General features: G+C 43.5%; 1 protein-coding gene across 2 annotated transcripts; it reads left to right on the top strand.

Moving 5' to 3' along the window:
• Positions 1 to 1,117: 1,117 nt before the first annotated feature.
• Positions 1,118 to 6,321, top strand: LOC101169703 (SUMO-conjugating enzyme UBC9). 2 transcript variants are annotated; one of them, XM_004071770.5, is made up of 7 exons: positions 1,118 to 1,470; positions 1,743 to 1,828; positions 1,943 to 2,026; positions 2,215 to 2,287; positions 3,283 to 3,392; positions 4,962 to 5,041; positions 5,131 to 6,321. In XM_004071770.5, exons 2-7 carry the CDS (start codon positions 1,763 to 1,765, stop codon positions 5,192 to 5,194), a joined length of 477 nt encoding a protein of 158 aa, XP_004071818.1. In that variant the 5' UTR covers positions 1,118 to 1,470; positions 1,743 to 1,762; the 3' UTR covers positions 5,195 to 6,321. The 2 variants fall into 2 exon arrangements, with proteins under 2 accessions (XP_004071818.1, XP_020561097.1); XM_020705438.3 differs by having other exon boundaries at positions 1,168 to 1,235.
• Positions 6,322 to 15,715: the final 9,394 nt, after the last annotated feature.

Raw genomic sequence — 15,715 nt, 5'->3', positions numbered from 1 at the left:
CCAAAATGAGTTTGACACCCCTGAGTTAAAGTGATCTTTTCATTGTCACATATCTAAGCACTTCAAGCTGCTTTTGTCTGTTAGTTTTCTGCCCTTCTTATGAAAAATGTATAAAAAGCTACCTTTTAATTGTTTGGCTTTTCAGCCATATCTTGGAGCTAAAGAAAAAAAGAATGCACATGCTTTCCTTATGTCCCAAACCTGAAATCTCAAGTCAGGTCTCAAGTACTTGAGTCTGAGGTCAAGGTTCAAACTTCTGCATGTGACATTTAAACGTTACTCAAGTTCCCATCTCTGATACCAAGATTAAGAGCATTTCCAAGGAAGTTCAGAAAACCTGCAGATGCATTACATTTAATAAAAATACAATATTGTCTTCCAATGTTCAAGTTAAACTACCAAATAGGTGAAATAAAACTTACCGGGAAAAATGTGATAATAAATGTCTAAACAAATCCTTAAAATGATCGATTATACCATAGCTTTAAGGGAAAAGTTAAATTCATAAAATGGCCCGTAGTCCCCAAGATTAAAGACATACAATTCAAAATTATAAACAATTATTACCCAGTGGCAGAGACCTTGAGGAGTAGGTTTGGCTTTGAGGTTGATCCGTGTGATTTCTGTCATACAGCCTCAGAAACAATCAGACATCTATTTTTTTCATGTCCAGTGATCCAAAGCTTCTGGTAAGATTTTCATAACTGGCTTAGTCAGAAAATTAACCTCATACAATTCACAGAAGGAAATTTTTTGTTTTTACAACAATAAGTTATCAAAAGAAACAACAAAATTAGTGAACACCCTCCTGATTTTTGGAAAATATATTCATTTTTTAAAACTGGAGAAAAAGTCAGACTGTATTTATCCTCATTGAAATGTACTCGGAACTTTTATTGACAGATTTTCAAAAACTGATAAACAGATTTATAAAATAATTTTTATAACTATTTATTTATTTGTGACGCAGAATGTATTTCAATTAGACGACCTGAACGTTATTTGTAATAAAATGTATGTAAAATCAATTTTATTTTCATTTAAATTCGTTGCTCAAAAAAGTATCCTCAGTGCGCATGTCATAAACCACTACTGAAATCTGTCTTGCTGTGACGTCACTCTCACAGATGACCAGCATAGTGCCTGAAGGTCCTTACGAAATAAACAAATTGGGGTCCTTTCTTGCTGTGCGCTAACATCGAACCGATTTTAGTCACATTGTTTACATAACTCAGGTGAATTTGACCAAATTGTGTTATATTATTTTTAAAAGTGTGATTGGGTGCAATTATTAAAAAATAAAGCGTTTTAATTAATACCCGAGGTGAACCAAGCGCTTTGTTTTTAAACGCCAATAGGTTTTTCCCCCCTTTTTTTAGTCGCCGTCATAGCAAACCTAGCATTAGCATTAGCGAAGCAAACAAGCTAAAGCCAGCAATTTAAGATTTTTTTGACTATACTTAATTCAAGGTAGGTATATCTAAATGGGTTTTTAAACAAAAATAACAAGTATTGTTGTACAAAAAGACCAGTAAAATGTTATTTTGGGCGGTAGCCGGAGCTGTTGAGCACTGCTGCTAATCAGTTACTTTTTACTTTACCTCTTCTGTCGCGTATAAAACATGGTAATGATTGAAAATTCACTGACTAGTCGATGCCATTTTGGCAAAAACAACAGTGAAAGTTTGTTTAATTTGTATGTTTTTGTCAGACTTGATGAGTTTGAAGTTGTTTTTCCACAGGGGGGCGTGAATGAGCAGCAATGTCGGGCATTGCTCTTAGCAGACTGTCTCAGGAGCGCAAAGCCTGGAGGAAAGATCACCCCTTTGTAAGCAAAATGTTAAATAAAAACTAAAATTTCAGAGGCAATGGCAAAATACTATAAAAACATGCAATTATAGGGGAAATTTCTGATATCAAATGGTCTCTTTGTATTAATTAGGGATTTGTTGCTGTGCCTACTAAGAATCCAGATGGTACCATGAATCTGATGAACTGGGAATGTGCCATCCCTGGAAAGAAAGGAGTAAGTAGAGAAAAACCCTGAGTTACAGGTTGAAAGGAGATTGACGATAGAGGAGATTGACGTTATCAGAGATTGACGTTGTCCGTCTGTCTGTCTGTCATATCAGTCATATCAGTTTTCGATTTATGAATGTGTGGAATTCTTTCATTCACCTTGTGAAAGTTGCTGTTTTTATCTTTGTTCACTAGACCTTATGGGAAGGAGGACTGTACAAACTGAGGATGCTGTTTAAAGACGATTACCCGTCTTCCCCACCCAAATGTGAGTATTGAATCCTGTTGACTACTACATGTTGTTTTAGGTAATTCCATAAAGGATAAATGTGTCAAATCAGACAATTCTGACAACAAACATTATAAAATGTCAGAATAAAATAGTTGAGACCTCTAGGTAAGGTTTGGCCATTAATGACTTAATGAAACTCAGAAGCTGAATCTTGCATAGTTTCTTGTTAATGTTGCTCTCATTTTAAAAGTAAATGATTAGTTTGTTTGTAAAGTCCAGGTGGCTGTTACCATGAATGCAATTCCAAATTTCTCCTTCAATTTATGCTTAAGCCAATTGTGTAATAGTGATGGGTAGATGAAGCCTCTTGAAGCGTTTCGGCACATTTCCCAAACAGTATTGATACTTTGTCGATACTGTGTCACTCAGTACTGACTCCTGGACCGAAAACATCATTGCAGTAACAATGCAAACATCATTTGTTATTCTAGTTCCTCATTCCCATGTCTCGCTCTCTAATGCCCCAACATTGAGGAGGTGCTTTTAAGTTTGACAGTTCTGCTGAGCAAACGCGACATTTCATCTACCGCACAAAACATAAATGATTCATTTTAAATAAGAAGAATCCGTTTGAAATGGAATTGGCTCCTCTGTGACACTGACACAGTTGCTGTATTGGTCATGGGACTTTTCCTGAAGCGATACGAACATCGACACAGGGTTTCACTTTATGAGCTCGACGCGTCGGTGTGTCCAGTGCGTGATTCCTGTCACTAAAGTTCAAAGAACAAACACGTCTAGCAGAATGTAAACACTTGCTGCTAAAGCTGTCATTCCATATGTGAGTAAATGGCAGTAAAGCCGCTCTTCTCCGCGTCATAATCAGCTGATTCACATTGATCCTGTGAACGGTCGGGGAGTTATGTCAAATATTGCGTGTTAGGCTTCTTTGGCGACACCTCGGGTGTTAAAGGGTTAAGTGAATTTGAGAGGATTTTGCTGATCGTTGATGTTTTCAATATGTTTTTCAGGCAAGTTTGAGCCGCCCATCTTCCACCCGAATGTGTATCCCTCAGGGACAGTGTGTCTGTCGATCCTGGAGGAGGACAAAGACTGGAGACCTGCCATCACTATCAAACAGGTGTTGATTAATTACACACGCTCATTCTGATACAAGTGAATTTTTGTTTGTGTGTAAAACCCTTAGGGGGTCTGACAAATGGAGAACGCACTGCTGCTTTCAAAGACTCACTCTGATCATCTTTTGATCTATTGTAAAAACATTCCCAGTGGTCTTTTATTTATGATTGAGCAGTGTTTGCCAAAGTTTAAAAAAAGTTGTCATAGTTTCTGCAGAGGGACAGGAGTTCGTTAGAAATTTGCCTCTGAGTTGTGAGTGGGACCCCTCCCCTCCCTGTTGCCGAGCAGTGCAGGGAGCTTGTAGCCCACCCAGCATATTTTCTATGTCACAATTAAGCTTGTCTGCTCCTAATTCACAACAATATGAATAAAGAAATACCCAGAAATCCCATTTTAAGCTTAAATTTCATTATAGATGTCTTCCATCATGAGAAAAATTATACAAGATTATAATAAGAACACCAAAAACACAATTTTCATCGGAGTAGGTCTTTAAAGTTCCCCTCCGATAAAAATCCTGTTTTTGTTTTTGACATATACTTGTGGCATTTTTTATTTTATGAACGAGAACAAATGTAACAAAAATCATTTTATTTTTGAATTAATGGGCTTTTGTGATGTCACAACCTCACATGCGCATTGCACAAGCTCCCTGATCTGCCCTGTCGAGCGTGCACAGCAGCTCAGGTGCGGCAGAAGAGAAGATGGCACACTTCTGCATTCCCTGCACGTTTTTTAAGTGCGTCTGAGGGTGGATTTTGTTGTTGGCCGCACGTATTTAGAATTCAACTTAAAGTTCCAAATGTGTTCTCTGCATTTGTGTTCTGTCTCTGGCCGAGTTTGACAGAGCTTTGCTGCACTGCATTAACCAGAGAGGGTAAAAATAAAAACAAGAATAAAAACAGGGGAACTCAATGAAAATAAGAAAAATATAATAAAAAGTTCAGGAGGCCTGGGCAGCGGGTCTCTCTCCGGCTGCCAGCTCGCTTCACGGGAGCAGTCACGGTGTTCTGGATCGGTTCAGCTCCATGGGCCCTGTGGCAGACTGTCCATGGTGTATTAGTAACAGTAGGTTCAGACGGGTACCAACGCAGCCTGCAGAAAGGGTTGGGGGTCAAGGGCGGGGCTACTTAGCTCAGCACCAATGGCCATGTCCATGCAGAGGAGATTTTGGAAACAGTGGCTTCAGATAAACATGAAATATGGCTTTTTTAAGACCTTTAGGTTGTGGGATTTTGGTAAAAAATGTAATCATCATAATTAAAACACCACTGGGAACATTTTTGTTTTATAAAATGGTCATAGGGGACTTTAAGCCTGAGTAGCGCTGTGGTGCAGATTGAGAAATCTCTTGTCAGAGCAGCTGCGTTCAGTGCTGCTTGACCTTCTTTTAAGACGATGGGATAGCCACCAGTCTCGATGATGTGGTTTTTGGACCACGCCGTCGCCAGTGTGACTGTACTGACTAATCGGTGGTTAAACTGAAGCTCATCTGCTCTCCACCAGCACTCGGTGACACGGAGGCTTATAGCAACCTGTTTTTTCTGCTTTTTTTTTTCTCTCTCCCAAGATCCTCTTGGGTATTCAAGAGCTGCTGAACGAGCCAAACATTCAGGACCCTGCACAAGCTGAAGCCTACACAATCTACTGGTAGGCGTATGCTGCAAAAAGGACTGGTAAAATAGTTTTCTTTTCCAAAGAAACCTCCCTATAATGTTTTCACTGTCTTTTTATTCCAGTCAGAACAGGATGGACTATGAGAAGAGGGTAAGGGCGCAGGCCAAGAAGTTTGCCCCCACATAGAGGGCAGAGCTCTCCTCTGTGCTGCCCAGCAGTCTGACGCCATGCAGGAGGCAGGCAGCGCTTGAAGGACCACTCCAATAAGAATCCATCTTTGAGTAGTATTTTGCTGTCGCGCAAATGACAAGCAAGCCCTTTTCTCCTTCTCAACTTTTCAACAATTCTTTTTTTCTCTGTAAAATAAAATAAAAAAATAAGGAAGGCATTACCGGTAGCTGATCAAGCTGAGAACTGCTGTCAGTATGACTCTCGTAAACATCTACCATCCATATACGGAGCTTTCATTAACACAAGAAACAGCGTTTTGCCATCCAGGAAGGTTGTTTGTGGCAGATTTGATCTGCTGCACCATCATTCTTTTTTGTCTTTTTCTAAAAGCCTCAAACATCTTTTACTTTTAAGAGTGTGAAATGAAACAAACCAGTCAGAAGCACAACAATATTTTCATCACATCAGCCTTTACATCTGAAGTTTGAGATTAAAGGATAATTATTTACATTAAGAAAAAGACAAACTTGGCACGTCATGAAATCGGACGGTTGAAGTTGGGAGGAAGTGAAGTTTCTGTGGGTGTTTGCCAATAAAAATAAGAACTATTTATGCTGAGGCAGGAGAGTCTTTGCTCCAAAAAAAACCTCCATTACATCCTTGAATATTGTGACGAGTCTTTTGTGTGAATCCAACTGCAAGTGAAGCCGTGTGTCAGTTACTGTGATGAACTCCACACACATTTATCATTCGTGTGTGCTTCCAGAGATGGTGTCATCAGCCGCTTTGTTGCTCGTTTTGGCCCATTTCATTCATTTGATCCCGCAATGCTTCCACGAAAAAACACAGGTGTGTATAAATCCCCCCCAAAAAAGAACAAAAGAGCTCAATGGAGCTGAAGGAACCTCAATGCGACGGCCTCTAAACAACCAAACGGGACAGAGGAAAGAACAGTCGAGGGAGCAAAGGCCTGATCTCTATGCCTCCAAACATGAGTGCATGTAAATAATATAAATATAGGAAAACTGTGGAAGTTGTTTTATATTGTATTAGCCAGTTGACATTATTTGTGGCATTATGATAAAAGACAATACATGGTCTAATATTGTGAAATAAAATTCAATAAAAGCTTTAAAAAACTATCTGTCCTCTCCCAAGTCTTTGTTAGTTGTTTTATGATCACTATTATTGTTGGATTCAAAGCACATATCTGCAAACCTGCTTGTTAAACTGGTTTTGAGCACATTTTTGCCGATCTTTTCAAACACTACGTTTGAAACCTTTTAACATCAAAACAAGCATCATAGAAAAGACGAGTAAACATGCAGCAGAATTGTGCAAAAACATCAACCTGGATTATAAACTCAATACTAATATCAAACTAAGCAACTTGGGCTGGACAATTGTGTAGTGGTTAGCACTCTCGTTTGACAGTGAGAAGGCTGTGGTTTGAATCCCAGCAGCAGGGTCCTTTTGGTGTGGAGTTTTCATGTCTGGGTTTTCTTCCAGCTTCCTCCTACAGGTTCATTAGTACAGTGTTTTTCAACCGGTGTGGGGAGATGGTCAGATGTGCCGTGGGAAATTACACATTCACTGATCTAAAAACATTTCCCATCTCCAGGATATCAGCCCTTTGTTCATCCAAACAGGCCCTGATAAAACACTGAGTAGTTAGTAATTTGAAAGATCATAAAATACTTTTTTCTTTGTCTTTATTTGATTCTATTAAAGACGTTTTGATAAGAATGACGGTACCGCCATTTTGCTGCAGCTACAGCTGTTTTTGGAAAAGTCCCGCCCCTTCAACTGTCTCCACCAACCATTCTTGGAGGCACGATCATATGTCATCAGTCTGACCAATCAGAAGTGGTTAAAGTCTTCACTTCCTTGTTCGGATTCTGCTCATAAAGTCGCTCAGTTCCAACAAAAATACCAGCTAAAGCTCGTCTTTAGCGGTTTAACTTTCCACAGAATCCGGTATCAGTCCGTGGAAAAAGTGAACAAAACAATGAAGCTCAGAGAAGCGAGTCTGTCTGCATTTGGCGGCTGTTTGCCTTACATCGCCCATGATGCATTGGGCTAAAGTGACAATGAGTCTTCGTTGTTAAACGTCTTGAAATCACAACGAACACACATCAAACAGTTTTTAAATCTTCTAACTTAACTTTTATTACATCTTTTAGAAAAAAACAGCTGTTACTTCCAGCTTTTTCTGTCAGAATTATCACAAAAAAGGATGTGAGATTGTGGAGGGGCTGTAGATCAATACAGAGAGGGGGATTTTTGTCATCGTTAAAGTGTGCCTTGGCTCAAAAAAGGTTGAAAAACACTGCAATCAAAATGGTCCCAACGTGTGCATAAGATTGTATGGCCCTGCAACATCGGTGCAAATTGGTTAGCTGTCCATGGTGTACCCCACCTTCACCCAACAGGAGCTGGGATAGGCTCCAGCAACCCCTGTGACCCTGAACCGGACTCAGCAGTTTTAAAAAATGGATGGATGGATGGATGGATGGATGGATGAACATACAAAACAGTAAATATGCAGCAACATTGAAAAATTATTGAGTTTTTTTGTTTTATATTGAAAAAAGAATAAATTTAAAAAGTTAAATGAATAAAAATGACATGTAGAAAATGTAAACTTGATGCACATGTTTTTACAAAGAAGTTTTTATTCCTCAGTGTTCTGGACAGAAGTGGCCTAATGGGCCTCATGTTCATTTGTAGACTGAGATCCAGGCATTCAGAACCCACTGAATCCCTTTTAGGGTCCCAGGGCAGCTACAGCCAACCCATCCACTGTTGGGGGAAGATAATAATAATTGATACTTTATTTATCCCACAATGGGGAACTTCTTCTCCGCATTTTGACCCATCCCCTGGGGGAGCTGCAGCCGAACCGCGCCCGGGATCCTCGTTAAGGATCTCGCCCTCACTGGGTGAAGTTAATTGCTCGCCATTGATATGGTATTTGCTCCAGTACCATTGTTCATTCCCCTCCGGAACCCTGGTTTCCTGCGTGGTAGCCTCTCACCTCACCCACCAAGCTGCCCAGATGGGGTACACTCTGGGGCCACCAGTCTGTTGGAGGGCAACACAATCACACATCTAGGGGCAATTTAGAGACATCAATGCAACTATGAAGCATCTGTTTTGGTCTGTGGGAAGAAGCTGGAGTGTCTGGAGAAAACCCTCACATGCAAAAGGAGAACATACAAAGTCAACACAGAAAGAACCCTGCTGGGATTTAAACTGGCTGTGAGGTGAGAGCTCTAACCACTGTGCAGTCCTAGACTGACTCCTAAACAGAAGTGGCCTCTGTCCTAGACTCATTTTTGAGGAATTTAATAAAACAGGGAGGGGAGTTTTGGTTACAAAACTGTTGATTTTGATTTTTATGGTAAAAAGTCAGGCTTTTTGTCAAAGTAACACCTGATGTTATGCGGTCAACTGTCTTGGTAACATTCTGAAGAAATTTCACACCCAATGTTTTCTCTACTTTCACCTCTGCTGTGGTTCACTGTGTCCGGACTAGAGAGGTGTAAAAGCCGCTTTGTGCAGCAGCACATCCAGTGTGCTGCAATTCTCCTCCTATTGTTTGTTGTGTGAGTTGTGCAGTATGTCTTCATTGCAGAGGACAGCTGCAGACATTATTAAAAGCAGGATCCGATCTCGAGATCTTCCACACAGTTAGGGGACCCCGCACATCTCTAAAGGTCAAATAAAACTTAAAAAAAAATACATTTCCACTTAGTTAAAGACGTGCAAATGTACAGACCTATTTATAAATCCTGAAATATAAATGTTTGTTTTAGCTATGAGAGTGCAGATATTTATGACAATCTGTCACCAAGAGGTCACCAACTATCCAGTTTCACATGTGGCCACATTCTAACCCCCCGAAATAAAGGCACATTATAACACCCCCCACCCCCCCACACACACAGACATAAATGCACATTATAAAAACGCCCCACCGTAAAGCTATCTAAAGACCTGCACAGCGCTTTTATTGTTTAATGTGTAAATCTCATTACTTCTTGTCTGATCTTGGATATGACCCAGCAGAACATTTTTGTGAACTATTTTCAACAGTTTTTTGCCTCAATGATTCCCCAGATTTGTGTGGTGAAGGCCATTCAGAGGGATTTGAGTAATGCCTTGCCCCAGCCCTCTCCCCTGTACCTCTCTGTTCTTCTCCCTCTTCATCATCAGCTGATCAGCTGTCTCTCTATCATCATCATCATCATCTTTATCTGAACCTCTCTTCTCATTCTTCTCTGTTGTGACTGACTTGTCATGTATGTCTGCACTTCTTTTTCCAAAGTAAGTGAACAGGTGTTCAGCAGAAGTTTTAACCAGAATGAGCATCTTGATTTTTGTGGCTTCAATACTTTAATGATTCCTACCTGAAGTCATCTCCGCTCTCTTTAATATCAGATGCATCACTCACCTCATGTCTGTCTCCTTCACCTCTTGCCAGTGTTCTTCTCCACTAAATCCTATGGCCAAGCAAAAATTATGTAATGTTTTAAATAAATTAAACATTTTGCTAATGCATGTTTTTTTTAATGAAGAATACTATTTATTTGGTATCAATTGGCTTTGCCCTGTACATCTACCATAAGACCAGCCTGTTTCTTTCCTCCATCTGTCCTGATTCTTTTTCTCTCTTCTCGTCTTTCTCTCCATCCTCTGAGCTGTATGATGTAAACTTTGTGTTAGGACGATTTTACAGTGATTAAACTATATGTAAAAATAGAAACATTTTTAATTTTAAATCATATTTTTGTTGGATATCAGTTAGTGGTTTGATAGAATAGAATAGATCTCTTGATTTTTGTGAAAATCTCCAAATGTTCAACTAAAATCCAAAGTGTCATTCAGCCAAAGTGATTTTAAAAGCAAAAGTCTGTAAAGTAAATAGTGACTCAAAAGAAAAAAGTTATTATCCAAACTTTTAACAATACGAAAAGAAACAAAAACGCCATCTAACCCACCATCACACATACTTATCTCTACTTCTGCCCACAGGAGCTGCATTTATCATTATTTAGTGCTGTTACTATGGAGCACGTGTCCTAACATTAAAAAATTAAAATACATCTTGTTCCCACAGATTAATATCTTGTTCCCACAAATTAATATTTTGTTTGCACGAAATACTATTCCGTTCCCACAAGATACTATTGCAATCCATCGAAATACTTACTCGTGAGCCCCCAGCTTAGCCGCCAAGTGTTGGAGTTCACCCCGGTGGACGAGAGGGTCATGTCCCTCCGCCTTCGGATGGGGGACAGGTCTCTAACTGTGGTTTTGGCTTACGGGCCGAACAGCAGCTTGGAGTACCAGGCCTTCTTGGTGTCTCTCGAAGGGGTACTGGAAAGTGCCCCAATGGGGGACTCCATTGTCCTCCTGGGGGATTTCAATGCCCACGTGGGCAATGACAGTGCCACCTGGAGGGGCGTGATTGGTAGAAGTGCCCCCCTGATCTGAACCCGAGTGGTGTTTCGTTTTTGGACTTCTGTGCTCGTCACAGTTTGTCCATGTCCATGCTGAGGCTGGAAATGGTCGCCAGGTCACAGGTGACCAAGCCTGGGCAAATGAACTGAACCTGTACTTTAACAGATTTGATTCTGCCCAGCCCCCAGTCTCCACCCACACGGCCCCCTCTTCACACCTTTCCAGCTCAGGCGTCTCCTCCCAGCTGCAGCTGTTATCACCTCAGCACCAAACAGTCCACTCTCCCCTTCTTCCAACAGAAGCAAAGGGACCCCCCCCAACGACTCACAGCACCAGACCAGCCACCGCCCACCCATCCTCCAACCCCCCTCTGCTTCACCCTGAATCAGGTTAGGATGGAGTTAAGGAGAACAAAGGCCAGGAAGGCAACAGGCCCTGACAACATCACCTCCAGGCTCCTCAGGGAGTGTGCAGACCAGCTCTGTGTGGTGATGCTGTTCATATTTAATATGAGCCTCAGACTGGAGAAGGTACCAGTCCTCTGGAGGACTTCCTGCCTGGTTCCGGTTCCAAAGGTACCTCGTCCTACGGAACCGAACCACTTCAGACCTGTCGCCTTGACTTCCCACCTGATGAAGGCTATGGAGAGGATCATCCTCAGCCATCGACCAGGCATCGGGGTGGATGACGCCATCATCTACCTGCAGCATCGGGCCCTGTCTCACCTGGAGGCCCCTGGGAGCACTGTGAGAGTCATGTTTTTTGATTTCTCCAGTGCTTTCAACACAATTCAGCCATCACTGCTGAGGAGGAAGCTGGAGGTTGCAGGTGTGGACCAACATCTGGTTGCTTGGACCATCAACTACCTCACAGACAGGCCACAGTTTGTGAGGCTGCGTGACTGTGTGTCTGATGTGGTGGTCTGCAGCACGGGGGCACCTCAAGGGACTGTGCTCTCCCCATTCCTGTTCACCCTGTACACATCAGACTTTACCTACGACTCCCACCACTGTCATCTGCAGAAGTTCTCAGACGACAGTGCCATTGTGGGCTGTGTATCAGGGGGGGATGAGCAGGAGTACAGGGGGGGCATCTCCGACTTTAGCCGCGGTTACATGGGCAGAATATCTTGATCGGATCAATGGTCGGGTTAAAATTCACCCGTGCACATGGGCACAGAAAACCTTTTTCCGATTAGAACAAGCGTTCCCATGGCTCACACCTTTGGTCGGAATAAATCGTTTGGGCATGCGCAGCAGTGGTAAAAAAAAAAAAAAAAACCGGAAGAAGAGGTGCGCCTCGTTGTAAACAGACCGCTGCCACAGACTTTTATGCAACAGCTCCGTAACACGAGGCGATCTTCCAAACGTGCTTTTATTAATGTTATGAATAGTATGAAGCGCCTGCTCGCTCATCGTTTATTTAATCCGTGTGGTCATTGCTTTTTATGTTGAAGAACGGAGCTGGAAGAGTTAGGACAGGCTAACAACACGCGCTAACAACATTAGCCTTGCTTGTGGACACAAAATCCAGGACCGTGCGAGAGACGCAGCAATCTATCTTGGCTGCACGTAAATATGTGGGAATAACATCGGCCTTTATTTTGCCCGGACAGCTTCTAAGGGCGGAGCAACATTTATTTCTGCTCTGAAACGTTCACACACCGCCCCAAACAACACGGTTCCTCCTGAGTCCTGCAGTCCCTAACCCAGAGCGGCGGGACGGCTCGCAGTCTGAATTCTCCCACACATAACAAAACAAAAAAGCGCACATGTAACTAAGCATCCCTCCCTCCCTTCACACACAAAGTTATCTGGCTCTTCTGCTCACTTGGTCCACTGGCACCGGGACTCGGGTGCCAGTGGAACAAAGCGCTGCTGCCCCGCATACCCCTCGTGAAGGAGGGAGAGGCAGACAGCCAGAGGGGCGAGAGCGGAGCGGCGCTTTTCACGGGGCGTCCGCAGAGCAGCTGGTGGTCCCGTATGCGCTTCAAAGCTTTCTCTCAGCGAAACACCGTCTATGCATGACGTAACCCAGAGCAGTAGTGACACACGATCGGAATGACCGTTTACATGCTCCATGATCGGATAAACGATCGGTATAACCCACCTATCTCGATCGGAAAGAAATTCTGATCCGAATGAGTCTGATCGGGGCAGAGTATTCCGAACGGCGCGTTTACATGACGCATTTTCTTTCCGATCAGGCGTTCTTTCCGATTACTTTTGCCCATGTAAACGCGGCTTTTGTTAGCTGGTGTGAAGTAAACCACCTGCTGCTTAACACCAGCAAGACAAAGGAGCTGATCCTGGACTTCAGGAGGTCCTCACCATCACAGTCACCGGTGAACATCCAGGGTTCAGACATTGAGGTCGTGGACACATTTAAATATCTGGGTGTTCACCTGAACAACAGACTGGACTGGTCCAACAACACGGATGCTCTGTACAGGAGGGGCCAGTGTCGCCTTCACCTGCTGAGGAGACTGAGGTCCTTTGGCGTGTGCAGACAGCTGCTGAGGACCTTTTACGACACTGTGGTGGCCTCAGTGGTCCTTTATGGAGTTGTGTGCTGGGCGGGGGGCAGTGCAGGCAGATACTTGAAGAGGCTTAACAAACTGGTTAGGAAGGCCGGCTCTGTCCTGGGCTGCACACTTGAGTCCATCGAGGAGGTGGCGGACAGGAGGATGTTAGCTAAGCTGACATCCATCATGGATAACCCCTCCCACCCCCTGCACCAAACTGTAGAGGCTGTAGACCAGCTCTTTCGGCACAAGACTGTTGCACCCTCAGTGTAAGAAGGAGCGCTACCGCAGGTCATTCCTCCCCACAGCCATCAGACTGTACAACACCGTGTCAAAGTGACACTCCACGGTCCCAGGGGTGTTTTTCTGTTTAGTCATTGATTCATTTACTTTTGTTGTAGTTGTTGTTTTTCAATTTTAAATAGTTTTTTGTTCCTGAACAGTTGTTTGTTTTTGTTTTTGGTGTGAACTTCATTAGTTATTTCTGTATTTTGAAAAAATTTGTAATGTTTTTTTACAGTTTACATGTTTTGCAGACCGCATGTTTTTTACACATTTTTGCAGCTGTATTTATTTAATATTTATTTCTTTATTTAATAAGAATCTCATTTTTGATAATAATTTTTCATAATAATTTTAGTAATATTTTTAATTATCTAATATAAATGTCATTTGTGATGTCCTTTATTGATGTTATATTATATAGATTATTTCTGAATGTCGTGTTGCTGCCACAGAAATGAAATTTCCCCATTGTGGGATTAATAAAGTCATCTATCTATCTATCTATCTATCTATCTATCTATCTATCTATCTATCTATCTATCTATCTATCTATCTATCTATCTATCTATCTATCTATCTATCTATCTATCTATCTATCTATCTATCTATCTATCTATCTATCTATCTATCTATCTATCTATCTATCTATCTATCTATAACGAACACCATGTTCGAGCACAAGGGTGTCCATCAATACACCTGGCATCAGGACACCCTAGGCAGGAGGTCGATGATCGACTTTGTAGTTGTTTCAGGCGACGTTCGGCCTTGTGTCTTGGACGCTCGGGTGAAGAGAGGGGCGGAGCTCTCCACCGATCACTACCTGGTGGTGAGTTGGATTCGCTGGCGGGGAAGGAGGCCAGAAAGGCTTGGAAGACCCACACGTACTGTGAGGGTCTGCTGGGAACGTCTGGCTGAGCCCTCCGTTAGGGAAGTCTTTAACTCCCACATCCGGGAGAACTTCAAACAGATACCGAGGGAGGTTGGGGACATTGAGTCCGAGTGGACCATGTTTTCCACTTCCATTGTCTCTACTGCTGCCCGGAGCTGTGGTCGCAAGGTCTCTGGTGCCTGTCGCGGCGGTAACCCCCGAACCCGGTGGTGGACACCGGGAGTAAGGGATGCCGTCAAGCTGAAGAAAGAGTCTTACCAGGTCTGGCTGGCTTGTGGGACTCCAGACGCAGCTGACAGGTATTGGCAGTCTAAGCGAGCTGCGGCCCGGACCGTTGCGGAGGCGAAAACTCTGCTCTGTGAGGCGTTCGGTGAGGCCATGGAGAAGGACTATCGGTTGGCCTCGAAGAAATTCTGGAAAACCGTCCGGCGCCTCAGGAGGGGAAAGCAGTTCTCCACAGGCACAGTTTTAAGTGCAGGTGGGGGGCTGTTGACCTCAACTGGGGACATTGTCGGGCGGTGGAAGGAATACTTTGAGGATCTCCTCAATCCCACTGACACGCCTTCTTTTGAAGAAGCAGAGAATGAGGACTTTGGGGTGAGCCTGTCTATTACCCGGGCTGAAGTCACCGAGGTAGTCAACGAGCTCCTCGGTGGCAGGGCCCCAGGAGTGGATGAGGTCCGCCCTGGGTACCTCAAGTCTTTGGATGCTGTGGGAGTGTCTTGGCTGACACGTCTCTGCAGCATCGCGTGGCAGTCGGGAACTGTACCACTGGACTGGCAGACAGGGGTGGTGGTTCCCCTCTTTAAGAAGGGGGACCAGAGGGTGTGTTCCAACTACAGGGGAATTACACTCCTCAGCCTCCCTGGGAAAGTCTATGCCAGGGTACTGGAGAGGAGAGTCCGTCCGATAGTCGAACCTCGGATTCAGGAACAACAGTGCGGTTTCCTCCTGGTCGTGGAACAGAGGACCAGCTCTACACCCTACCTAGGGTGCTGGAGGGATTGTGGGAGTTTGCTCATCCAGTCCATATGTGTTTTGTGGATTTGGAGAAGGCATTCGACCGCGTCCCCCGTGGTATCCTGTGGAGGGTGCTCTGGGAGTATGGTGTCCGGGGAGCCTTACTAAGGGCTGTCCGGTCTCTGTATGAGCAGAGTAGGAGCTTGGTTCGCATAGCCGGCAGTAAGTCAGACCTGTTCCCGGTCCACGTTGGACTCTGGCAGGGCTGCCCTTTATCACCGGTTCTGTTCATAGTTTTTATGGACAGAATTTCTAGGCGCAGCCAGGGGCCGGAGGGGATCTGGTTTGGGGACCACGGGATTTCCTCTCTGCTTTTTGCAGATGATGTTGTCCTGTTGGCTTCAAAATC

This window comes from Oryzias latipes, chromosome 8, assembly GCF_053564925.1.
Source record: "Oryzias latipes strain Hd-rR chromosome 8, Olatipes_Hd-rR_3.1".
NCBI lineage: Eukaryota > Metazoa > Chordata > Actinopteri > Beloniformes > Adrianichthyidae > Oryzias > Oryzias latipes.
Note: the sequence above shows the minus strand (reverse complement) of the source record. Positions and strands in the feature narration are given on the sequence as shown.

Coding starts and splice junctions, on each gene's coding strand:
- LOC101169703 (XM_004071770.5), top strand. CDS start 1,763: ATGTCGGGCATTGCTCTTAGCAGACTGTCTCAGGAGCGCAAAGCCTGG. Junction 1,829..1,942: donor GGAGGAAAGATCACCCCTTT/GTAAGCAAAATG, acceptor TGTATTAATTAG/GGATTTGTTGCTGTGCCTAC. Junction 2,027..2,214: donor CCATCCCTGGAAAGAAAGGA/GTAAGTAGAGAA, acceptor TTTGTTCACTAG/ACCTTATGGGAAGGAGGACT.